At 40.9% G+C, this 24,887-nt stretch overlaps 1 protein-coding gene across 8 annotated transcripts in view; it reads right to left on the reverse strand.

Moving 5' to 3' along the window:
• The window catches only part of kif13ba (kinesin family member 13Ba), a 54,915-nt gene that overhangs the window by 16,392 nt on the left and 13,636 nt on the right, over positions 1-24,887 (reverse strand). For all 8 annotated transcript variants that reach the window (XM_013909458.1, XM_013909455.1, XM_013909459.1 and 5 more), the window contains 31 exons: positions 17,641-17,653; positions 17,134-17,194; positions 16,918-17,010; positions 16,202-16,382; positions 14,829-14,916; positions 13,990-14,124; positions 9,219-9,331; positions 8,912-9,023; positions 8,597-8,809; positions 8,405-8,515; positions 8,081-8,215; positions 7,423-7,553; positions 6,186-6,272; positions 5,862-6,052; positions 5,499-5,778; positions 5,215-5,377; positions 4,974-5,129; positions 4,705-4,854; positions 4,092-4,217; positions 3,798-3,971; positions 3,495-3,652; positions 3,283-3,415; positions 2,995-3,150; positions 2,781-2,880; positions 2,507-2,633; positions 2,054-2,109; positions 1,840-1,964; positions 1,484-1,759; positions 1,248-1,400; positions 1,017-1,094; positions 850-900 (listed from right to left, as the gene is read on the reverse strand). In XM_013909458.1, the coding sequence (XP_013764912.1) occupies positions 850-900; positions 1,017-1,094; positions 1,248-1,400; positions 1,484-1,759; positions 1,840-1,964; positions 2,054-2,109; positions 2,507-2,633; positions 2,781-2,880; positions 2,995-3,150; positions 3,283-3,415; positions 3,495-3,652; positions 3,798-3,971; positions 4,092-4,217; positions 4,705-4,854; positions 4,974-5,129; positions 5,215-5,377; positions 5,499-5,778; positions 5,862-6,052; positions 6,186-6,272; positions 7,423-7,553; positions 8,081-8,215; positions 8,405-8,515; positions 8,597-8,809; positions 8,912-9,023; positions 9,219-9,331; positions 13,990-14,124; positions 14,829-14,916; positions 16,202-16,382; positions 16,918-17,010; positions 17,134-17,194; positions 17,641-17,653 (4,126 nt within the window). The remainder of the gene's footprint in view (positions 1-849; positions 901-1,016; positions 1,095-1,247; positions 1,401-1,483; positions 1,760-1,839; positions 1,965-2,053; positions 2,110-2,506; positions 2,634-2,780; positions 2,881-2,994; positions 3,151-3,282; positions 3,416-3,494; positions 3,653-3,797; positions 3,972-4,091; positions 4,218-4,704; positions 4,855-4,973; positions 5,130-5,214; positions 5,378-5,498; positions 5,779-5,861; positions 6,053-6,185; positions 6,273-7,422; positions 7,554-8,080; positions 8,216-8,404; positions 8,516-8,596; positions 8,810-8,911; positions 9,024-9,218; positions 9,332-13,989; positions 14,125-14,828; positions 14,917-16,201; positions 16,383-16,917; positions 17,011-17,133; positions 17,195-17,640; positions 17,654-24,887) is intronic.

A 24,887-nucleotide genomic window follows, 5' to 3' on the forward strand; every position in this document is an offset into this window, starting at 1 on the left:
GCAGTCATATTCGTTGTGTTCCCACTAGTGCTGTTAGCGTTAATCTCGTTGAAATGATGTTAAGGCCACAACACGGCAAATCTCCGTTAACGAGCTACCCCTGATCACCCGTGGTGGGGCTAGACGGCCAACACGTTAACGAGCTAACTGCGCTAACACACTAGTTCCCACCCATGTAATTGAGCATTGCGTGGCACATCCAACATACTGTTTCACTTTAGTCCATGACGCGCTTACCTTCAGGGTCATACGTCACATGAAAACCAAAATAATTCCAAACGCAAGATCTGAATGAGGGTGGGGGAGGTTCAATTTGCCATGTTGCAAGGAGAGCTTAACTTCTGTCTCCCCTGCGCTCTTCCTTCTGGCAATGCTGTCTGTGTTGAACGCTCAGTGGATCTGCGCTCGACAGTGCAGCCTAGGCGGAGTAGTCAAACGCAGATTCACTGAGCGCTCAACACAGACAGCATTGTCAGAAGGAAAGTTGATAAAATAAATTACAAATTTTGTATTGTTTGATACATATGCGTACTGAACCGAAAGCACTGTATCGAACGGTTCAATATCGATACGAATATCGTTGCACCCCTAGTAGATACAGAAAAAAGTTCTTTTATTAATTAAACTAAGTAAATTAAATGACCACATAATTATCGGGTCTATTTAATAACTGAATGCAGTGTTAAATACAAAGAGGTAAAGTTTTTGATTTCATGCAATAATAACACAGCTCTCCTAGCTCTCTTTATGCACGCTAATGAAGAGAGCTTCCAACGTTGCACAGGCAACACTCCAGCAGTTACACAAACAGAAACACATGATTTTGTGCTGTTGAACAGTGGGTATTACCTTATCGTCCAGCAGGCAGGTTGTGGACAGGTCTTGTCTACTTCCAGACAGCTGACAGAAGGGACAGCCAAGAAAATATATATATATTGAGAAACATCACATCTTATTGCAATAAAATGTAATGCCATCTGTGCTATGATGGTCTGCCACTATATTTCATGCTTTACCCTGTTAACAGAAGGAGAGCTTATGCTCCGTCTGTTACTCTTCCCTCTGCTAGTCAACTGCTCCTTCACGGCCACTTCCTAAAACACAGTATTTTAATGTATATATTAGAAGAAAATATTAGAAGATCATCAATTAAAAAAAAAAAAAAGCTGTGTGACTGGATGAATGCCTGCCTATTCATAATGTGGGTTTAAATTCAATCTACAGCTCTATTATTTATCTCCACCTACCTGTCTGAGTCTATCCAGTGTCAGAATGTTCTCCAGACTCAGGACACTCCGGAGGTATTTCTCAATGGCAGCTTCATCATCGCCTGACTGGCTGTTGTGTGCGCTTGCAGCGAGTCGGGCCAGCATCTCCCTGTCCTCTGAACCAGGAGCATCCTAAGGAGACAAAGCATCATAAAGATTAACAACATGTTTAATAATATGCTTGGCAAAACAATGCTTCTTCCCATTGGCCTTACCCCAGGTATGTTGGAAACCACCTCAAAGGTGACCCCACAGCCAGGTACGGTGCTGCGGGTTGACATCCTTCTGAGAAAGTTGTGGGCAAATCCCTGGCGGCCCGGGTTAACATTGACGCAGATCCTTTTTCTCAGCACCAGCTGCATGTCAGCAGGGTGACTAAGCTGGACCACCACCCGTATGGTCAGATAGACACGCTGCTCAGGATATGATCCCCCTCGACTGAGCTGAGGACACTCATGGACAGTGGAGTCCCAGGATGCCTCTGCTTTAACCTGTGGAGTGAACAGCTCAGTTACTACAAGGGTTTCTAATGAAAAGGCCTCCTTTATGAGAATTACAGGTTTATCCTCACCTCTCCATCGTAGTGTCTGACAATCTGTAGATCAAAAAAGTCATCCTCATCCTCTCCATTCAAGATAGCATCCCAGCCTCCAGCCTCTGGAACTTCAAACTGGTCTTGAGAGCTGAGGTCATCAGCTGGGGAATCAAAGATATTTCAAATTAACTTATATAAAAAGATAAACACTTTGTGAGATTCTGCACAATTTTGCAAATGACTGACTTACGTTTGAGATTGAGGAAGAGGACGGGGATGTGAGTCTCCATGCCAGGCAGAGGAACCCTTTTTAAAAAAAAAAAAAAAAATGTTGCTTAAACCTCTGTGTCTTAAAATGTTATAATGAATGCTAATTTCCAGCTCGATATTTCTGTTCTCAGACAGTAATCCTTTGCAATTGGCCTACATGCACCTCCTCAGTTCAAACAAGATACTTTAGCTCCATTCAAGCCAAGTTATTACAAACTGCAAACAGAAGGTTTGATGAGACTTCTGTGTTTAAACCAGAGTGTGTGCCTTATATGACCATATTAGGGATATCTGCGCTCACTGACATCACAAAGAGCCGTTTAAAATTTTAAAGCGGTTTGATACAGAGCGTTTAAAGCAGTCTGAAGCTGCAGCTTTAGGCTCACAGGGGCTTCAGCTGTTTTCAATAAGAACATCATTTAATGGGCGGTACCATTCAGCAGGTGCTCCAGGAATGCCGCTGCCAGCAGAGGGCACCATTACAGCATTTCTCTCCTCAGTTAGAGTCAAACGCCATTCAAGGAGCTGCGCCTCCCTCTCCATGTCATCTTCTGTTTTTTCTGTACAAAACATGCATGCATTAAACATTTCATTCACCTTACTCCACTTGCAAAGTGTAAATTGCTGTAACTGTGAATTAGGATCAGAAACAGTTGTTAAATACCTGTGCACATCAATATTTTGCATACTAATCTACGTATTTTTACCTGCTTTGCTAACCAGGCTCTGTAGGTGCTGATCAAGGTATTCCTGTCTCTTGGTGAGAGCACCTAACCACTGCCGCCGTAACCGTTCCAGGTCTCTTTCCTGTCCACCAAACAACTCAGTTAATCACTCCATCTTCTTCTTCAAGTCAGCTACTTCAAAGGTAATTTATGACTCAATGAAAGTGTAAATCACACTGTAGACAGAGTGGTCTACCTGATAACTGTCCATCTCATCTGCTTCCTGGTTTGCTGTGGTGTTTCTGATCTCCACACAGCCCACTGATACAGCGAGCACAATCTCTGCGATCAGGGGCATAGTGCCAGAATCCTGAACTGAGCGCACGTCCACCTGGATTCTTCTCGACTGACCCTAAAGGAGTATGAGGAGAAGGTTGAGGAGGATTAAGAAGACAAGACACTAGTTAGAATATTTAGAAGCCCGCTTTTCCAGTTTTCTGATTCAAACAGGTTGACTGTTTTTGTTGTGATGTGTCATCCTCACCTGCCGAAGCTGGAAGATTCCTCCGGTCCGCACATCTCTGGCAGGTACCACTTCCACTGGAACAAAGTCTCCATTCTCGTTTATCTCCAGGATTTGAATCCACAGCTCGAGCTTACGTGTTACCTCACTCCATCTACAAAATCAGACACCGTTTGCACACCTGTGCTCCTTGCAGAACAAGAATCTATATGTACTCTTTCTGTTATATCTACCTGTCTCGTAATGTGCGTGTCTTAGCTTGGATGATGCTGAGGTCCCACAGTGCGGGGTTTCTTCCAGCATCAGCCTGTCTGTGTCCGTACACCTCAATGGCGACTGCCCCTTCTGTAAGGTGCTCGATAAATTCCTCAGTTACGGACACAGCCAGCTCCTACATAAGCCCCCAAAAAACAAGTGCCATTCAGACCAATCCACAACACATTTTCACACAACTAGAAATCAAAATAGACACCGCTCAGGAAAGCTTCTTGATTTGTTGCAAAACTTGAAATTCTCGTCTTCCCTCCCATGTTTACCTTGCAGCTGTCAAACACCACCATGCAGTGTGGGTCCTTGTTGCTGGGTGATGAGGATGACGTGTCAACTTCGGGAGCCACGATGATAGGCTCAGGCTGGTCCCAGAAAGAATACTGACAGAAGACAAAGTTGGACAGGTACTGAGGAAGACCAGTAGCCTGCAGGATTTTAATCTGTGGATGACAAACGGGAAAAATGAGATGCCAACTAAACATACCTAATAGTCCAGGAAGTATTGGGAAGATTCAGATGGTCTGAATGCACTAAATTTTCTGATGAGCTATGAGTCTTACCATGCAGACCAGTTTGCGATCCTGAACTTCAATGTCCTGGTTGTTGTCAGGCTCATCTCCTCCAGCCATGTTATCCTCTAAGCCTCCTCCAACTCTTACCACCTCCACATGAAGGCGACCTGCAACCTAAACGCAGCAAGAAAACATCCTTTAGCCTTTAGTATAAGAAAAATACTTTTTTTTGAACAGGGAAAGATGCAAAGCTGTTTTAATAGACTTCATGAATAAAACTACGGACTTGAATAAGAGAACAGCATGTAAAATTTTCCCAGAATTTGTTCCTTGTCCCCAAAGACTTCCTGTATCTCTGGCTGTTCTATTCTATAGCTGCTCATTCACCACTCAGATTTCAAATGCAATCATGAAAATCAGCTGAAAGTTTACATCAGCTTCCTGGAGTCAATTTTTGCTATCAATCTTTTAACATTTTACCAACACAATTCCCTGAATATCATGCAAACTTTTACTTTTAAATTCTGATCTCAGTGAAACTCTTCCTGAGTCACAGTGAAAAGCATAATACCATACCAAGTCTAGAGACTGTTTCTGTAAGTCAGGGCTACTTCTATAAGAAGAAATTAAGGAATTAAACTGGTGACAAATTGTGTTCTACCTCTCCTTTCTGGTTGATGATGGGAACAGCGTACTGCAGTTTGACGTCATAGAAAAGACAGGAAAGGAAGACGTTGGCGACGCCGATCAGACTGTGGTTTTCTTGCTCGTCAAAAAACGGGTCCGCTCGGCGTAAATATGGACACATTGCCTGGACAAGGAAAATTTTAATAGGTAAATGTTAGAGATGTGCTTATTATGTGTGACTTTATAAGATTCCCAATAAGTTTACAATGAAGCTATCATGGTGGCATATGGCTGTTAACTCACCTGGTCGTCTGGATTATTTAAGTGGTAGTCCTGCCATTCCTGGTACAGCTCTCTCATGTCAACCAGACGGTTCTCCATCTTCTCCAAACTCCAGATCTGTTTGCCCCGACCCCGTCTTCGAACCTGGATCGCTGGTTCACTGAGCACTGCATCCCTCTACACACAGACATACTTATAAGCTTTTGGGAACACCAGAGGACAGGTCACCCACATGTAAGGTCTTCATGTTTGTGTTTACGACCTTGCGGTTTGCATTAAGGTTGTCTGATGGGATCTGCAGAGTGACTCGGTACTCTGTGTGACGTTCCAGCTCATCTGCAATGAAACAGGCTTCTTGTACCAGGAGGTTCGCCCTGACTATCTGCTCCCTCAACCTCCGAAGACTCCTCACCAACACAGCCTCCCTGCAGAAGGACAACAGGTGGAAAACAACATGAAGGGAGACAGGCGAACGGATGGATTAGGAAAACCAAGTTGGTATTAATCAGCACATTATGCATATTCCTAAAATTCAAAGAAACTCACCTGTCCTCACTCCACTGCCTCAGTCTGCTCTGAGCACTGCTTGAATGGCTCATCCCTCCTATACTGAGCCTCTCCATGCTGCGATAGTGAGATTGCTGTCCTGGACCTTGCTGCCCAATTGTTGGCCCTCCAGACTGACCTGTGGACAGGCGTTCTGGGTTGAGCTTCTTACGCAACTGCTGGAGCTCCTGCTCGTACATCTGCCTCTGTCGCTCCAAAGCAGACCGCTTCTCCTCTTCGTGCTGCCTCTCCAGAGACTGGAGGACTGCCTGCATGGGGTCTGAATTGACACAACGTTGAGAAGTCAGACAGGAAGTGAAAAAGACATGCTGTTTTCCATAATAGTGTCCTAACACATCTTACCATTGCTGCCCAGGGCTTTCATCATGACCTCTGTCTGGGCAAACTCATACGAGAAGCTGACTTCACTGGACACTTCACTGGCTGTATCACCATCTGCATCCAGCTGTTCACTGCTACCACTGTTCTTCATCACGCCACCTTCACCCTCTTCATCATCAGCAGCCCGAGAGCGCCGCTTAGGCAGGTTGATCCTGAAAGTGAGTTAAATGCATTTATCCATGACTCAAAAATATTTTATGTAACTTTAACAAATAGCCCAAACCGATTGATGGGAGGTTTTTTAAAGACTTAAAATATAAATTAAATAGAAAGAACAGCGGTTACCTAAAGAAGTGGTTGTTTCCCCAGAGGATTCGGTCCCCATGGTGGAGTTGCAGAGCACTGGTTACTGGAGAGCCATTAACACACGTCCTGTTTAAAAAAAAATGGTGACAATAGTTGGGAGTTGCATTTATATTTTTAAAGAACCTCAAACAGAAGCTGAAGTAACCGACTGAAGAAAACATCTCTTTTGGTAAGAGGACTTTAACCCTGGTGGGGTTAACTACACTATGTTTAGCCTCATCAGCATAGGGCCTGTATAATGTAGCAAGTTCCAAATAACCAGGACATCTTTTTCTTATCTGGCTTTACTTTGTAATCTTACATGTTGGACGTGTATTTGTATTTTATAGCTTATTTAACACCGATGTACCAGCCAGGAACTGCACATACAATTAGGTAGTAGCTAAATCTAGCACAAGGGATTGTTTCTCTCATGAGAATGTTTTTGTGAACGGTCCCTGACAAATACAGAGTAAAACTAAACTTAACTACTCTAACATAAGCAACGCTCACACAAAGGCGTTTATTAACTAAATAAGTCAACCTAATGTTTCCCAGTGTAGTTACAAGTGTGTTCACATAAACTAGACATTTTTGCACAAGGGTGACAAATTGTATATTTTAGAAAAGACAGCTATAACTTTAGTAAAATAAAAAGAAGCCAAATGCATATTACAAGCAGTTTAGCAACATATTTGCTGCAGTCTTACTAGATATAAAGCAGTCAGTATGAGACAGGAGAAATAAAGTATGTATATAGGTTTGTGTAGCATAAAGATATCCTTATGCAATTTAGAACTCTTTTAGCACCTTTTCCCAACTGATGGTGCCGAACTATTTGAGAGCAACAGATAAGTAGGCTGACCTCTAAATTCCACATAAAGGTCAACCAGAAAAAGGACTATGTGTTTCTGTAGCCAGCAGGAAGGGGGGGGAAAAAGAATCAGGATATAAATTTCACTCCACTGGTCACAAGTTAATAAGGGAAAAATACAAGGTTTAGAATGATTGCTGAAAACTACTGACTCTCTCTCTGTGCACTGAGGCTGGTGAGAGAAGCCAGCTGGCCAGTGGGCAGTGGTTTTGTGTGTGCTGATCTCTTATTTTGAATATAACCTGCTGAGAAATAAACCACCTTTAGAACTTTAAAAACCCTAATTTTAATCCAAAGTTACCCAATTAAAACCTTGCAGTGTAATTCTCTGAACTTTGTTTGTGTTACGTTTGCGTTCCTTACCTAGCGTTGCGGTAGGGGGCGAGAATCACAGCTGCCTCTGCTGTGATGTCAATGACACAGTGCTCTGCCTGGATACCCATCCCGCACAGCTGAATGTCCTGGGAGTCTGCTGAGCCCACTTTTGTGTGTTCCTGAGATGTTCAACATGTTACAATCAGCTGACCCAAACAAAAGGGGAATAAAGAGCCTGTCTAGAGGAACACATCACAAATCTATGGGATGTTCCAGTTATAATTACAATCACAACTGATCTAAATTTTACTCCTTAAACTTTATCTGTTCTAATCGAGCCCATCAAACAGCAACATTATTATGTTTCCATAACAGCTGGTTGCCTTTCAGGTTTCGTATAAATGAATGAAATTTCCTCTTAAGCGTTTTCAAAACCCAGTGCAAGTCACATGACAACTGGTTCTTCTTCAGCTTGCTATTAAGAAAAATGAAACTTCAGTTTCTATGATTCAAACTGTGTAAAAAAAAAAAAAAATCTCTTACACATCTGATCAAATTTAGTTTTTAGAGGACAAAGACTGATCGCTCATTAAGCTGCAGTTACACAACTCTGGTTTAAAAAAAAAAAGAGTCAGGAATAATACTTTAGAAGGCATTAGGTAAAGCATGATGGGGACTCTGTGTGTGTCTGTGTGTTCATGCAAACCTTCAGGTAGTACACAAGCAGTTCATTGAGTGCAGGATCAGCATTAAGGTTGACAAGAAAACTCTTATCGTCTCCAACTTTAATCCCTGAAGACTGAAGAGAAATACCCAGACTCTCCAGCTGCTTCTGACGCTCCTGCACACGCACGCACGCACACACACACACGCGCGCGCACGCACGCACACACACACAAAACACATCAGACTTTCAGCTTTTAAAGTATCTGAATGATGCAGTTTGAGAAAATAAAGACACTGTGCACTGTAATTATTACACTGAATAAAAACAAAATCAATTACATTTGATGTTTCTTGTGCGTCTCACCTGCGCAATCTCCTCAGTTTTGCGAAGCTTCTCCTCCCACGTGACCGTCATCTCTTGAATCAACTTTTCGGACTCCTCCAGACGGTCTTTGAGCTCTGGAGCTTTCAAAGACTGGCGATAATAAAGCACATGACAAGCAGGTGAGGCAAATACTTCAACACGGTGATTGCTTAGATTGTGAAGATCTCTCACCTCTGCCTGTGTCAGTTGCACTCGTAGTTTTTCGACTTCCTCTCGGAGCTCCCTGATGATGCGAGCGTTGGGATCTTCATTAACAACAGCATGGTTAACTATGTTCTTTGCTCGGTCGGCATAACGTAGTGTCGACAGCGTCTCCTCGTAGTTGTCTGCCGCTGGACTCACAGTAGCAACCATTGCTGTCCGACTGTTACCTCCCAGGCAGTCCTGGAGAATTCATAAGGGGGGAAAAAAAGAAAAAACTAAAATATAGAGGAAAAAATGCTATAAAATGTTTTTTGCTCAGGTGGTCGTTTATGTTTATCATACCTTCAGTAACCATGTCAAAACAGAGTCTCTGTAAGGAACAAACTTGGTCTTGTTCTTGGCAGTTCCTTGTTCAGCCAGAGCTGAGATCACTAGACCCAGAGTAGTGAGGGACCTTGCAAACACAAAGAGAAGAGACCAGCTGATGGACTGATAGCAATCATGTAGCTCTCTGTCTGCTTGTGTGTTGAGATACTTTAACGTCAGGCTTGAATGACCTTGGAAGAAATATTTAACCTTTATTGGGAAAACATTTAAAAAACTGTTTATGTACTGTTTCTCTGTCTCCATGCTTTAATTGCTTCATTACTTGTTGATGTTGCTTCCTTCCTTCAGGCGCTCTCCTGCTGCTCCAGTCTTTGCTGCTCGCTCACTTCCAGCCAAGTCTACCAGGCTCAGCCGACTCACCTTTTCCCCACTCGTCTACAGAGATACAGAAAGAGCAAAAAGGAAAATAAAGTCTGATTACTGTCCCATTTGCTGCTGCATCCATGATGCCTTATGCACTAGAGATGCTCTAGCAGGGTCCTGCAACCCGCGTTGGTGTTTCTGTCCACTGTAAAATGTATTCAGGTTTTTTTCCCTCCTTTCTCTGACTTTCCACTGATGTTTTTTCCCCAGTGTAACAAGCAATGGAACAAAAAGCCATGGTGTTCCCAGGCTGGTTTACAACATATCCAGGGGTTGCAGTAAAGATGATTAGGCACATCTGAATTAACTTCACTTACTTCAGAAAGCAGTAACACTGACCCACAAGGGGTCTGACAAATCTCTAATAACCCTTAAGGAGGCTGATTTTTAAGCAGCTACTACCTGAACACATTTCTGTATGCTTTTAAGTTTAACTGAGCAATATCCTTTCTTGTCTTCTATCCTTCTTATTCTTGTAATTCTACCAACCAGAGCACACCGTTATCTTTCAGTGTCTTGATGACAGTTTCCCTCTGTGTCTTCCCAAGGGCTGTTGAAGAGGTGGATATCACATCTCTATCTGTATGCCACATCCACTCCTGATTGTGACAGGTCAGCAGCTGACAAGGCTGAATCTAACACCTGATCAACACCTGCTGACAAGCCAAAGCAGCCCATCAGCTAAATATCAGCAGATGCAGTCCTCCGTGTGTCTCAACTGTGCACTTGTCAAGCCACCTTGCTTTTCTGCACACATCAATGTTTTAACAAAGTCGCATACAATGTCATGCAATTACTGATCAGCTAAGCGGCTGATGATCTGTGGTGTGACATGTCTGAACTTTACCAGGTGTTCTTATGTCGAGCCTCCAAAAGGTTTTGGCTGAATGTGCACACAGATACAATGATAATGGTGTTCTTGCAAAAGAACTAGTTCACTCCCACTCCCACATAACTCCATAAATCTCTATCAAGTCCACACTACTCCACTTCAGTTGCAGCCTTGCAGACTCAACAAGCCAACTTCACAAGATGAGACTACCTGCTCCCTTACCAGAAGAGTAACCCCAGTGCACAAAATGCCAAATTCATTACATGATTCACACTGTGCTACGGGTGAAGCCGAATATACTTAACCTTCTACTGCTTTAGTTTCAGTGTTGTGACCTTTAGGCTCTTCTGGACTGCAAAGCAAAATTTCAGCAAACACCATCCTAACTATTCTTTGACATCACTGGTTTGAATTAAAACAAAAACAAGCTCTCTCTTTTTAGTGTATATTCATCATTTTTTCTGATTCTAAACTTTCATCAAAATCTTTACAAGTCGTTCAACATTTCAACAAGCTTGACTATTGAGACTTAAAGCTGACCAACTATGAGGATTTTTAGCTTTTATTCTTGGAGATTTATTGAATCTGGTTCGCCTACTGTCTGAAACAAGCGACTTTAGCATCCTTTAAGCCAGCGGTCCCCAACCTTCTTTACACCACGGACCGGTTTATATCTGACAATATTTTCACAGACCAGTCTTTAAGGTGTCGCGGATAAATACAACAAACTAAAACCAGTACCGGTGCCAAAAAAACAGAAGATTTATTCATAACATGGAGGAAAAGACCCAGGGTTAACAGAGTTAATGATAAAAAAGATTTTAAAAAACAATGCTAAAAAACAATAGCAACCTTGAAAACCATAAATTTCACACCCAAGCCTCAACTCTCGCGGCCCGGTACCAAACGACTCACGGACCAGTACCGGTCCGTGGCCCGGGGGTTGGGGACCGCTGCTTTAAGCCATTAGAAGCAACTTAGAAGCTGAAAAACAAAAAAACTGATGCTCTATATATCTGACAGTATTACCAATATTGTTATTTGTGTTTCTGTCTTTTCTGAACGGCTGACTCTCAAAAAAAAAAAAAAAAAAAAACAAGAACAAAAAACAACCAAAGTCTGAACAACAGGCCATAGGGCAGGGGGTGGGCAACTCCAGATCTCAACGGCCAGTGTCCTGCAGGTTTTAGATCTCACCCTGGGTCAACGCACCAGAATCAAATGATTAGTTCATTACCAGGCGTCTGGAGAACTTCAAGCCATTTAAATCAGCTGTGTTGGATCAATGACATCTAAAACCTGCAGGACACCAGCCCTTGAGGCCTGGAGTTGCCCACCCCTGCCGTAGGGGCTGCTATGCTCACTGGCCGAGCTGCACCTGAGCAGGAAAAAACCCTCTGAAACAGAGTTTAGGGCAATCTGAAATCTCGGCTAAGAAGGATTTCGAGCATATAAGATGATGTCATGGTTAGAAATACAACCATGACTAATATGAGAATACACTATTGTAACCTATTTTATCAGGATATATAAATGTAAGAAAATAAGGAAAATCATAATAAGCTAACTTTAGCCATGTGTTCTGTTACATGTGTTCTTTTATTACATACAGAAAAGCTTTTCTACATTTTTTCTACACTACATTTCGCAGCAGTTTGTTTGTAGTTGTGAGAATGTGTATGTGTTACTATAAAATAAACATTTGTTAAAGGGGTTTTCATTGTGCTTGGAAAGCAAAGCAACCTTATCTTGAGAAGCGGATAAGTTCAATCTTAAATCTTAAACAGCTGCATTGCATTGTCACCTTGAAATCTCAGCTAAAGTAAACTCAAACTTGAATTCTGAAAAGACTCGCTTATGAGATAAAGCTCACCCTCAGGGACAAGTGATACAGATCAGCCTCACACCAGCACAAGTGTAGATCCCCCAGGACTGAGCAAATTGTTAAACAAACAAGAGATGTTTATCCGGAACAGAAAACTAGACCTTTTTTAAATAATGCCCTGAACTGAGAAGTCATGTTAGACAGCTACAGAGAGCGGGGAGGCAAAGCTGATGACTGAATAGCACTACCACATGAGAAGCCACAACCTTTTGTAATTCAGTAATTTTAGCTCCTTACTACATCATCAACGATAGGATCTGTAGCCCGGAAATATAAGACTTGGAGATAAAAACAAAAGTCTACAGTACCCTGACACTTTTGTCTTGTTCGAGTCTTAACATCTAACTAGCTATTCGAATAGTAAAAAGAGGAAAAGACTTTATTATTAAAGCAGGGGAGTTGATACTCGAGTCAGTAACAAATGTAATGCTGTAATGTGTCTGCTCATAAAACGAGTGTCGGGGCATCAACACACAGATACACATGGTAAGAAATAGGGTCAACTCTGCAGTGCAAAAAACAACTGCTGGAATACATTTTAAAAACTCTGCATTATACTACACAGCCTGCAAAGTGTTTTATGACACAGAGAAACATCAGGAAACCATTGAGATATAGATAGGTACACATGGCCAAAGCGCAAACAAATTTGACCTTTGAGTTGAAAGCGTGGCTGAAAAGTCCAAACAGGACAGGATACTGAAAGGAAAACCAGTGACAAGATTCTGAGTGTCAGAATGACTCATCCAGCAACAGGTGATTCTGCTACTTGTCAAAGGTTGCCTCTTATTAACCTGCCCCCAACACAGGCTGCGTCATTTGAGGGCGGAGATGAGCTCCAATTCAAAGATCAACGGTCAGTATTTCTTTAAAACTGGGGACAGATTATATATTTAGATTGAAGAAACTTGGAAGCTTAAATACGTGTTGAATATTGAAGTTGACTACCTTAAATGGTGTTCTCAGGGTCTCAGAAATACTGCTTACCACTGCCTAACAGGGTTTAAGTGCCATGAGTCCAACTCCCTAATGACTAATGCTCTGCTAGTCAGAGGATCACAAAGCAACCTAAATATTGCAGTCAGCACGGCAAAAACAGAAACAAAATTACTCAAATTGCACTGAATGGTCAAAATTGTGTTCTTTGGAATAACACAAACCAGTAGAGATTTTTAATCTGATGTTCACTTATGACGGGACAATAAAATATAGTGTTAAAAGTAGCAGAAGGATGTGTCAGCTAAGTGATTCACTCACTGACTACACAGTTTATGCGTTTGCTGTCTGTTAGACTTTGTTCAGCTTGATGAACCTACCGGCGAATTGTCTGGCCAACTCAGTGACTGACTCTGGGCGTGACTTGAAAGGAGAGCAGGCTGTATCAACTGACAAACTCACAGTCATGTCTGTGAATTATTAACAGGACTTGCTGGTAGCAACTCTAGCTGGAAATAAGAGCAAGGATCAGGAGAGACTAAGTGGGTCAGTCAGGACGGAGAATTAGTCATTTAAGTCTTTTCTTAAGAGTGCCTGGTCACATGGCGGAGCTGACATCATCCCTTTTGGTAGCTTTCTTTTTTCTTGTGGTTTAGATATTATTAAAAATAGCAGAAACATTATCGCACCCCAAAAAAAGTTCAGCAATCATAATGATTAAAAAGTAAAGTCTCAATCATTTCTAAAGCTTTAGATTTCTCGTGCCCGGCAAATCCTTGCAGGCCTTTTGAAGAAAATCTATGTGTGATTGATGTGGCTAGACAGTGTAGAGCATATTTGAGAGCTTAGAAGTGGGTGGATGATGCAGCAGCTTGATGGTGCAGGGATGAGATTATGGCATGGGGACTGAGGGAACATGGTTTGAATCCAAGTTGGAACAGATGTTAACTAGTCATCTTTATAAATAACAGACCAGTCTTGTGTGAGCATGTGTGTGTTTGTGTTGTTATATCTTACCCCAGACTTTAAATCTTTGAGTGTGTGTGTGAGAATAATGTTGAAGACTGCATGCGATCGACTGCTCTCCTCATTCATGTTGGTAGCAGCGACAGTGCGTGACTTATTGCCCTCTGACATTAGAGACTCGATGTCCTGAAGGAAGAAAACACAATAAACAAACAATACAATCATTTTCATAGTTTCCCATTTTGCTTTAATTTCAAAAACAGATTACATGACAGTATTGTACTAAAAAAAGAAAATGCTAAAATATTTTGCCATGTCTTCATAAAAATCACTATTTTGTCACATAAAAGAGAAAATGCGACAAGCATCATTACAAAGCTCAAACTCCAACCTTTAATACTTATGCAGTGACAAGTTCATGAGTGAGGATGGATGGATGCAGAGATACTGTAACCATGACGTTTAGCTGTAAATTATAAAATTGTTTGTTTCACTTTAATTTGAACGTGCTTTACCTCACTCCAAAGAATAGTTGTCAACATGGCCATAAATTACACAGCATATTCTTCGCCTATTTTTATATTTTATAATGATTATAATTTATAACTAGTGCGGTTGAATCGCCTGAAAATCACAATATAAAACAACAAAATGTTATCACCATTTTTGATTTGGTTGGTGAGACTACTAACATTTGGTACTTCAAGTGATATAAATACTCAAAGAGGACGGTGAGAGGAAATGGCAGCAAGAAACTCTGTTCAGGTGTCACAGAAAATCTGAAGAACTGATCAGACAGGATGTGTGGTGCAGTGCTGCATGGTGGATGTTTGGGGTAGTAGGTGACATAAATGCATGAAAGGTTTTTTTGTTCAGTGAATTGTTTTTACCTTGTAGCTGGCCACTGCTAGTCGAGACAGGCCATCCACGTATGGACCCAAAACTTTATGTTCTCTCACCCGCAGTGTTTGCCTACCCCTGGGCATAGAAGAAAATGAGGTTTAAAACAAAGACACGCAACATGGTCACTCGTGACCAATTGCATCCAATGCTTGAACAATGATGTCCAAGCAGGGGAGGCAGTAGAGGCTAGGCTTGCTCTGGTAACCAATAGAAGTCCACAGTGCACAGTTCACACTTTGTGAGCACTTGGCTCTCTGACCCCAATTCTAACTTGCCGCAGATCTAAGAACTTCATCATTATCTGACCCACAGCAGAGCGCATATGGCAGTCAGATGGTCTGCTAGTCTTTGGTCCGTTTTATTGAGGTTAAAAGTCATGCAGTGAGTGAAGGTCAAAGGTTATAGTGTCTGGGACAGCAGGCACAGGCCTGGGGTCCTGATTTACAGCTGACCTGCTGGACACGAACCGGACAAAAACAGTGACTGCAGGGCAGAATGCAAATCTTTTTATGCACTGACCACAGCAGCTGGTGGATCCAGAACAAATGACAGACTTTCACTGATTTATCAGCTAATCTGAGTTTATGTTAGAGCAGAGCTGCAAGCTGGTCATTTACCAGAAAAGTAGACTTACAGCAGATGTATTTTAGTTTATTGGAATTGTCATTATCATTATTAATGTGCATTTTTTTTTTCAAATTATTTGGAAATAAAACATTTAGCGTCTAAAATATTAGAAATATAAAACATTTTCTATCAATGTTTCTCCAAGAACAATTTCAGGGGTTGTGCCTGACATGCAGGTCAAACTCTCCAGATATTCAATATACAATAAAGTCAAATGCAGAATATCTTCAATCATTTTTGCTTGAAGAATGCCTTGAACAATTCTACACTTTCAAAACAGTTTCACATGCATTTTCTAAGAATCAACTTATTAATAAACTGAACAATAAATTTAAATGTGTTCTTATTCTTCAGTGCCTGTGTTTACAGTCTTTTAAATATGTAAAAATGAGTTTGCATTTGAAAATACACCGAAGACTGATGTAATTCTACACCTGCTGGTGCTGTTACAACCTTTGTGGGTTTTACAGTGAGTCAGCTCTAAGATGCTCAATCTAGTTTAATAGGATACTAATATTAGAAAGGCAGAATCTGCATTATAAGGATATGAGACGAAAGACAAACGTTCTGTAAATCTAATACTCTATTGATTTAAATTTGGCTCGTGGAAGGGAACTCAACCAAAGGCAACTACTGAATTGTTTAGGATTTATCAGAGCTGCCACACCTTTCAAATGAAAAACGAAACCACCCACACATTTGTAAAAGGGCTGATTGAGGAATGAAATCATACCCTTTGGGATCGAGCAGATCTCGGACCTTCTCATTGTAGATCTCCATGTAGGAGACCTCAACAGTGAAACTCTCCTCCTCCCGCTGTTCCTTCTGTGTCCGTTCAAACAAAGCACTGCACAGTCGAGGTATCAGCCCTGGCTGATCCACTGAGCCCATCATAGTGTACGACTTTCCCGAGCCTGCAAACACGGAGACAAATACTCCAATTTCAGGAGACTGACTGCAGCAGATATAGTTAAATGTAAAATAATTTCTTGTCTTTGTGGCAGCTGATACAAAACACTGCCACTAACACACAAAGTAATGATGGTACGATTGTGAAATTATTAAAGAATGATTTCACCTGACAAACAAGTAAAAGGTTCGACTCATTATGACTCATGTGTAGACAGTGGATCAATTTATGAGCTCCAACTTGCTGTCGCAGGGTCAAGATTATATGTAAAGTAAAAGTATGATAAGCGCTCTACACATTATGGGACATGAGATATCTGAAACATGTGCATGTATTTTAACTTCTGTGTCTTATTTGTACTGAAGAAATGCAAGTCGGTACAAGTGGTAGTCCACAAAGACACTCCTAAAAAGCTTTAAGGCAATAAAATATAGATAGAAATCTGCCACATACTGTAACCAACCCCTGTTGTTAAGTTAGACGCTCTGTCATAAAATAAGATTCACCATAAATATGTGAGTTGTCCAAGTGTAAATTACCAGTTTGTCCATAGGCAAATATACAGGCATTGTAGCCCTGGAAGGCATTGTGGAGAAGACTTTCCCCAAGGCACTGGAACACCACCTCCTGACCTGCAGTTAAGTGGCACAAACAGACATAGTCGGTATAACTGAAGTATATATTTAGTTAACACATCTGGTAGTGATATTTTAATGCAATTTCTTTTTGAATGATTAAAATAAAAATTTACATACCTGCAAATTTTTCCTTATCTGTCTCATCCATGGACCAGAAACAATAATCATAGGCAAAAACCTGTAAACACACAGACAAAACAGCACCACCATGACATGTTATACTGGAATATGTAGTCGCACAAGCCACCACAGTAAAAAAAAAAAAAAAAGGTGTATATTGTGTTTTTAAATGCTCAAATGCTCAAATTGTGTAATCATAGCGACCATCAAGTCTCAAACGACGATAAAAATAATCACACACAGCAAAGAGAACCAGTCGGAAAAAACATTCAGTTTCTAGGGAACAAGTATTGCCTCAGGATTAAAATAAAGGTTCATAAATTAAACAAACCATTTTGGCAATAATGGTTTTACAAATCATTACTTTATATCGCTGCCTGTATGGTTGCACACAGCTCAGAAACTGAGCTGAAGTAGTACAGCGGTGCCTTTGTTTAAAACAGATGATTCACAACCATGGAATTAGTGTTGAAAATGTCTGTGTGTGTATTTGTGTGCCGTTACCTTGGACTGACTCCTGATGATGTTGGGAGGATCGAGGTCAACGGGAACATGTGGAAAGACAGAAAGACGGCATTTAGTGCAAATTAAAAGGATGCAGTAGGATGGGCTTTCAAGGCTAATTTTGACCCTAATGTGTAGCATGCAGAGATAAAAAGAGAAAGAAATTTATATGTGGGTGGACAGACAGGCAGACTGGATTAATGTCATTTGCTTTAGGCTTTCCTTGTTTTAACATTTACTTTAAAACATAGCCATTGTTGTAGTTGTTTACAGCTTCTGTGTCACATGTCAAAAACAGCCTCTCGGGGGATTTGGGTGTGTATCTGGGTGTTAGGGTGGGCGCTGCATTCATCTCTGAGGGCGTAGTAAATCGTTTCAGGAATGCGTGTGTGAGAATAGCACTAGATGTGTGAGATAGAGGGGTACTGAAGCTGGCAGTGTGTTAACCTTTAAAAAGAAGTGGAACAGCTCTGTATATCTGTGCAAGCTTTTCCAGAAAAACTAAGGAAATATATACACAAGCAGCCTCAGTCATACACACGACAGACATCATGAGCTTTTAGCCAACAGCTATGTCCTTCAAAATGGTTTCCTCCAGTAAACAGACGGGAACTCCATCTGGTTTTCTCTGCATATGAGGAAATGTCAGTACAGGCTAACCTAATTCTAAATAGTATGTGCTGAAAATGAATTATAAGCTCTTAAGCTGGCAAATCAATAACTCTAAGTTACAGAAGCATAAACATTTGACATCAACCTGCTCCACAGATTATAAGAAATACATAAATTAGAGCATGGTTTTACATTATTATATGCATGAAGTAAATGAGTATGTGTCTGTAAATATGTGCAGACACATATGTGATTCCAGTTTCCACATCTTGGAGTAAAAGTGGTCTGTTCAATCAATTCAATAATTCTTACTTCCCACAAAAAAAACACAACAAAATGTGTGAATCTGAGTGTGCAGAGAAAACCAACCATTTTAGAATTGTCATTACAATATGAAGTATGACTGAATACTGGTAAATCAAGCCTGGTGTAAGGTTACTAGCAGCCAGCTTAACTGTCAAATCTCCTAAGGTGCTTAAGCACAATAATTATGCAAGTTCACTTCAGGCCACATTTTACAAGATGGATCATTTAAACTTAGGCAAGCGATCGCATTTGACGCATTTGCTGAATTGGTGCCAAGACGCCGTTATTACTTAGTGAGAAAGAAAAAGAGCTGGAGGCCATACACAAAACATTCTACTGCAGCAACTCAACTGGATTTTCTACTCTGGAGGAATCGCAATCATTGTTTTATATGGTTTACTCACACCCGTTCTAAGTGCCAATCTCTTTTGATCAGCATTGCACTTCACGCTGCATTCCTATTGGTTTGTTAGTCGACACGGGTCAAACCAGGGCTCACAGCATGAGACAGTCATCCTAAATTTGACACTGTCTGAATTTTGTCCCAGGATTTATCTATTAAAATGTCCTACCCTGAACCTCTCACAGTGCTACACAGGACTACCAATCTGTGGTTAGGGTCAGGCCGAACTCTCAAAGCATACTAGTGTGACCCAGGCCTGCAGATTCTTTTCAAGATCAAGATTGTTCAGTGTGAAGCCACAAGCACTGATTAGATTGGTGTTCCCTGAGAGAGGGAGTCTCTGGCAGTGCCTGTGACTCCTTCTACCATAGTTCATATTCACTTCAAATGCAATAAGGTTTTGTCTGTTGTCCTTTATTCTATTCATCCTAACTCTCCTCTCCTGTCACCTTCTTCCTCCATTAGTGCAGTGGTGGTGCTGCCCAAAGGGTGAGGGCAGCTGTCAGCCAAAGAGCTGCATCAAGTCAGATCATCATCTGACTCGATGGCTTGAGGAAAGAGATTTCTAGCGGTTTAAAAACCCACACTCAGAAATACTTCTGCCACCAAGGCCTACAACCTTTCACCGGCTTCCTTCTAAAACACATTACTGTACAGCTTAACATTCGGCAATGAAAACCTTGCTTAACCGAACTGTTCCCATTAGCATTAATCCTTTGTCTTAAATATCTGAAACACATTTAGGCCCTCATAAAGATGGCATCACGAGAAAACACACTTGCACAAAGACATCCTCACACCTGTTTCCTTTTACCCATGCACATTCTTTATAAACCACTATAGCTGCAGTTCTTGCACAAACCAGCCAGCAATCTGTAACACTTCATATTTCACAGACGTTCCACTGCTGATGTGTTGCATTCAGAGAGCAGATGCACGCAGACCGATTCCTATCTGCTGTGTAATTGATACCAGTAGCTATTCTTCAATAAGTATCCAATCAGGACTTCCTACAAATGTTTTAGAGGGTTTTGTCAATGCTAAAAAGTGAAGTTTAAGTTCCCAAGTTAAAATTCATTAATAACATTTACTCTCTTAAAGCACAAAAAAGGGGATGAGGTAGGAGTAATTTTATACACTATAGTTGTCATCCACACCCTTATTTTCAGATTTTTATTTTTTTTTAATCCTATTCTTGGGGGCTTTTCAGAAGTCTCCCTGCAGATGCATCTCCAATTCAAGGATGAAGCTAACTTGACAGGTTTTGACATACACAGTGATGACAGCTGTCACAATTGCTTCAAAGGCTGCTGGCAAGAAGGGTCACCCATGTTTTGCGTGATATGAAGCTAGGGACCCCCCCTGACCAATGAGCGAGGAGAATGAGACGGTCAGGAGAGCTGTGAACCCGCCTCGTGCACTTCTATTAGTCCCTCCCTGCTTCGGCCTACTCCTCTGCTCTGATCGCCGTCATTTAAAAAATAACTTAATGCATGGCTGCTTTCCCCCCCTCCTCTCTCTCTCTCTCTCTCTCTCTTCTGTTCTTGCATTCCTGCTTTCTCTCTCTCTCTCACTATCTCTCTCTCTCTCGGACTGTACCATCCATGGCGATGTAGGGAGGAACAGGAGTGGATGATGGAAAGAAGGCTGAAGGTAGCCAAGGGGTTTAAGGAGGAAAGAGCCTGAGTCTGAGACTGGAATGTTAAGCTGAAGCACAAAGAGCATAAGAGCAACACGGCACATACTGATGGCACATGACAACAGTTTTAGTACAGTTTACACAGGTTGGTATGCTATAGAACAATTGGCCTTCACATGGTGTGTAAATGATTAAATGACCTGAATTTATCCTCCTATATTAACAAACTGTACTCTCCAGACAGCATACAATGTTTTATACATAGCACATTTTAAACCTCTGCACATTCACTGTATATGTGCAACAGCAACCTGCTATTCTTCCGATGAGCAAAAGTCAAATAATATAGAGAGTCTGCTTTTTCTGTCCTAGTTCTTACTGCTCGATGTTCTGAATGAGTAATTAATTAACCAGTTAGATGTATCAAGTCCCCCCCCCCCCCAAAAAAAAATAAAGCCAGAAAAAATCCTTCTGAAAATGTATACATTCAAGACTCACTGTAGTTTAAGTGTGTCTGCAGTGATCATGCAAGTACTGCTGACATTAAGCCCCAAACCAAATTGAAGCCCAAGTAAATCTAGTTCAGTTTCTCAATCCCTGTGATGCACTTTTAGCGGAGGATGGTTACTTTCCCTGCCTGCATTCAACCCTTTGCAGCAATATGACAGAAAACTTGACCTACAAAATATAAATAGATTGCATCATTTGTATTATCAGGCAACTGAACAGTAGAGCAATTTGTACACAAATAAGACAGACCAAGCTGTTTATGTGGCTTGGCTTTGATATGAACACTGAAATTAAGGCTGCAGATTTTTTTTAAGTTCCACCATCTCATACACTTAGGGTTAGTTTACCACTACTACTAAAATCCACAGCTGGGAGAGGATATAGTAAAGGTGGCAGTGACTATCGCAGCCTATTTATATATTTGTGCGATCAGCCAGTGCTCTCCTGCTTCCCTCTGGTGCTAAGCAGGTAAAGTATGCTCAATTTATTGATGTGCTTACATTTAAGCTCTCTTCTTATCGCTGCACTACAGGCCAAACAAAGTCCATTTATCTTCAAGATGTTCATGGAAAAGTCAAATATTCAATCGACTGCTCACAGTACACCAAAACAATTCAATTTCTCACACATTTTAACTTTAGTTTTTATGGCTGTCACTTTCAGACAACAAAATTTATGGATTAAAGATTGCTGTGGACCTAACTCTGTATTCTCTTCTCAAATATTAAAGATAAAAGCAAATGAACGTGTTAGCTTGGACTTCGCTGTTATTGGTTAAATCCTATCTGACATTCGGATAAAAGATCAGCTCGACCCAAATTCAAAAGCTGATGGAATACTGGTCACAATGTACTTATTTTTGCACTGATGTATTCTGTTTTTATATTACATGTGACAACAGGAGTTAGCAGGAGAGCTAATGTAGGAAGCTAACAGTGAAGAAGAAACAGTTTGGAGGTATTTAACACCACCTTTACCAACACCTTTTGTTTGTGTGTTTGGTAAAGGTTTTCATTTAACTGCAAAAGATGACTAAAATGATCTGATAGGAATGTAAATCTCCAATGAGATGAAGCTTTGACCTCAATTTTTTTTTTTTAAATCTCTTAATAGTCTTGCCCCTTGTTATTTCTCTGAGTTGCTTCACCCTTGCACACCATCCCATGCTCTTAGTTCAGCTAACTAGATGCTTTTGACTGTCCCAAAGATATTTTATACATCCAGAGGAGACAGTCTTTGCAGTTTTGGCTCCTAAGATGTGGAATGCCCTGCCATTGGAGGTCAGACAGGTTCCATCTCTTGCTGCTTTTAAAACTTATTGAAAAACACATCTTTTCTCCTTGGCTTTCAACCAAGAGTAAGTTGTTATCAGTCTTACATTTTTACCCTTAGTATGTACCGTTACCATTTCAAATGTTTGGCCATCTTCTATGAATTAAGTTATAGCTGATTAATTGTTACATTGACACTTTGGTCAGTTGTTATGTTGTTTTTAAAGCGCTTTGGAAATAAAGTGATGATGATGAACATTTCAACATTTTCTCTTGTTACATCCACAAACGGATGTATTTTATGTGATAGACACAAAGTAGCCCATAACTGTGAAGTGGAAAGAAAATAAAATTTTTGTATTTAGCCCTCCTCAGCCAATTCTTTTTTTGAACCTTTAATTTTTGGCAATTACAAGTCTTTTGGGGGTAGTTCTCAACTGCTAAGTATCTACTTTTAAGATTTGGGCAGTGACTATAGATAAAAAATTAGCATATGGCTAAATCTGATACATTTACAGCAATGTTTATTAATGTACATTGTCCCTCCTATAAAAACAAAAAAACAAAAACAAAATAACAACAACGACAACACAAGCTCCACCCCAAATTCTCTTTGTGAAAATAGCTCTAGTGCAGTCAGATTGGAGGGACAGCGTCTGTGAAAAGCCATTTTCAAGTCTTGCCACAGATTCTCAATAGGATTTATTGGACTTTGGGCCATTCTAACACAAATATGCTTGTAATATGCAACATTGTAGTTCTGACTGTAGGCTTGGTGTGGTTGTACTACTGGAAATTCTACTTTGTGCTCCTTGCCTGGACTGTCAGTTTAGGTGGATGACCATATCTTGGTAGGTTTGCTTTAATGGACTGCACAATGCTCTGCGAGATTTTCAAAGCTTGGAATACGTTTTTAAAACCTCCACAACTTCATCCCTGAACTGTGTGGTGTGTTACTTGGTCTTCATGATGCCATTTGCTATTAATCATTAGTTATTATTAATCTTTTTTTGGGGGGGTTCCCCCACAGCATGCCTTTTGTCCAGCCTTCCACACATCACCCTCATCCAGTTGCAGCAGATGGCTGCCCCTTCCTGAGTCTGGTTCTGTCAGAGGCTTCCTTCTGTTAAAAGGGAGTTTTTCCTTCCCACTGTTGCCAGGTGCTCGCTCATAGGGGATCATCAGATTGTTGGCTTTTGTCTGTATTATTGAAGGGTCTTTAACTTATAAAATAAAGAGCCTTGAGGCAACTGTTGTTGTGATTTGGTGCTATATAAATGAAAAACTGAATCAATTCTGAATTCTCAAACAAACCTTTGAGGCTGTCACAGAACAGCTGTATTTATACTGAGATTCAAGTATGACAGGTGGACTATTTACTAATCAGGTGACTTCTGAAGGCAACCGGTTGCACTGGATTTTATTTAGGGTTGTCTGAGTAAAGGGGGTTGAATACACCAGACTTTTTAGATTGTTATTTGGAAAAAGAAAATGAACACTATATAACATTTTCCTTCCAATTCACAAAGCCAATGCATCAGTATCACCTCTACTTGCAAGAGCAGGAATAATGTGGAGTCATAAGCCAGTGTGTCAGTCTTTTCCATCTTGATTCTAATGCAGACATTTTATTAGTGGACCCCCAACACATGGTTGGTTCACACTGAACAAGTTAAGCACCCGCCCTTACTTTACATTCAAGTGCCATCTTTTCGACATTAACACAAACACTGTAGAGCATTCACTCCCAACACAAATCTTAGTGAGCACAATAAAACCACTCTTACAAGCACAATGTATACTGCCCTCAGACATATGGTGTTACACACACCTCATCCAGCATCAATTCAAGATAAGGGGCCACATAGCCACTTTTGTGTATCGCCTTGGAAACCAAGCCGCCTGTATTTGCCTCGTTGACATCTGATGGGAGACAGATCTTTGTCAGAGTGTGTCAACATTCAGCTTCACGAGTCCAAAGCAAACAGCCTCAGGTCATCATGCAAACTGCAGCGACTGATGACGTGGCTGTAGGGAAGTTAGCTGCCTGCTTATCAGACACACAAGTGCAAAGTACCCTGGCAAAGCAATGCAGATCCTGGAGGTAAGGACATCTCTGGTGAGAAAGGACACATGGAAAAACACCAAGGATACTAAGTTTAATGAGAGATTTAATATAAGACGAAAAAAAGACCAAAAAAATCCCCCACAAAAAACTCATTAACCTTGGTTGACAGAGTGAATAGGGAGGTAGATAATTACATCATTAATGTATCTTTGATGGTCAAGAAATTTCCAACTTCAATCAAAAATGTATCACCATTATAGTGAGTCATAGAGTCAAAGGAGCTTGCAAAGAAAAGCGTCTGGACTTCTTTAAGTTGGCTTGAAGACATTTCACCTCTCATCCGAGAAACGTCTTCAAGCAACTTAAAGAAGTCCAGACGCTTTTCTTTGCAAGCTCCTTTGACTACGATGACCTGGATGACTGAGAACCTTCACAGAC

This window comes from Pundamilia nyererei, unplaced genomic scaffold (genome assembly GCF_000239375.1).
Source record: "Pundamilia nyererei isolate P.nyererei 1_Seehausen unplaced genomic scaffold, PunNye1.0 scaffold00025, whole genome shotgun sequence".
Classification (NCBI taxonomy): Eukaryota; Metazoa; Chordata; class Actinopteri; order Cichliformes; family Cichlidae; genus Pundamilia; species Pundamilia nyererei.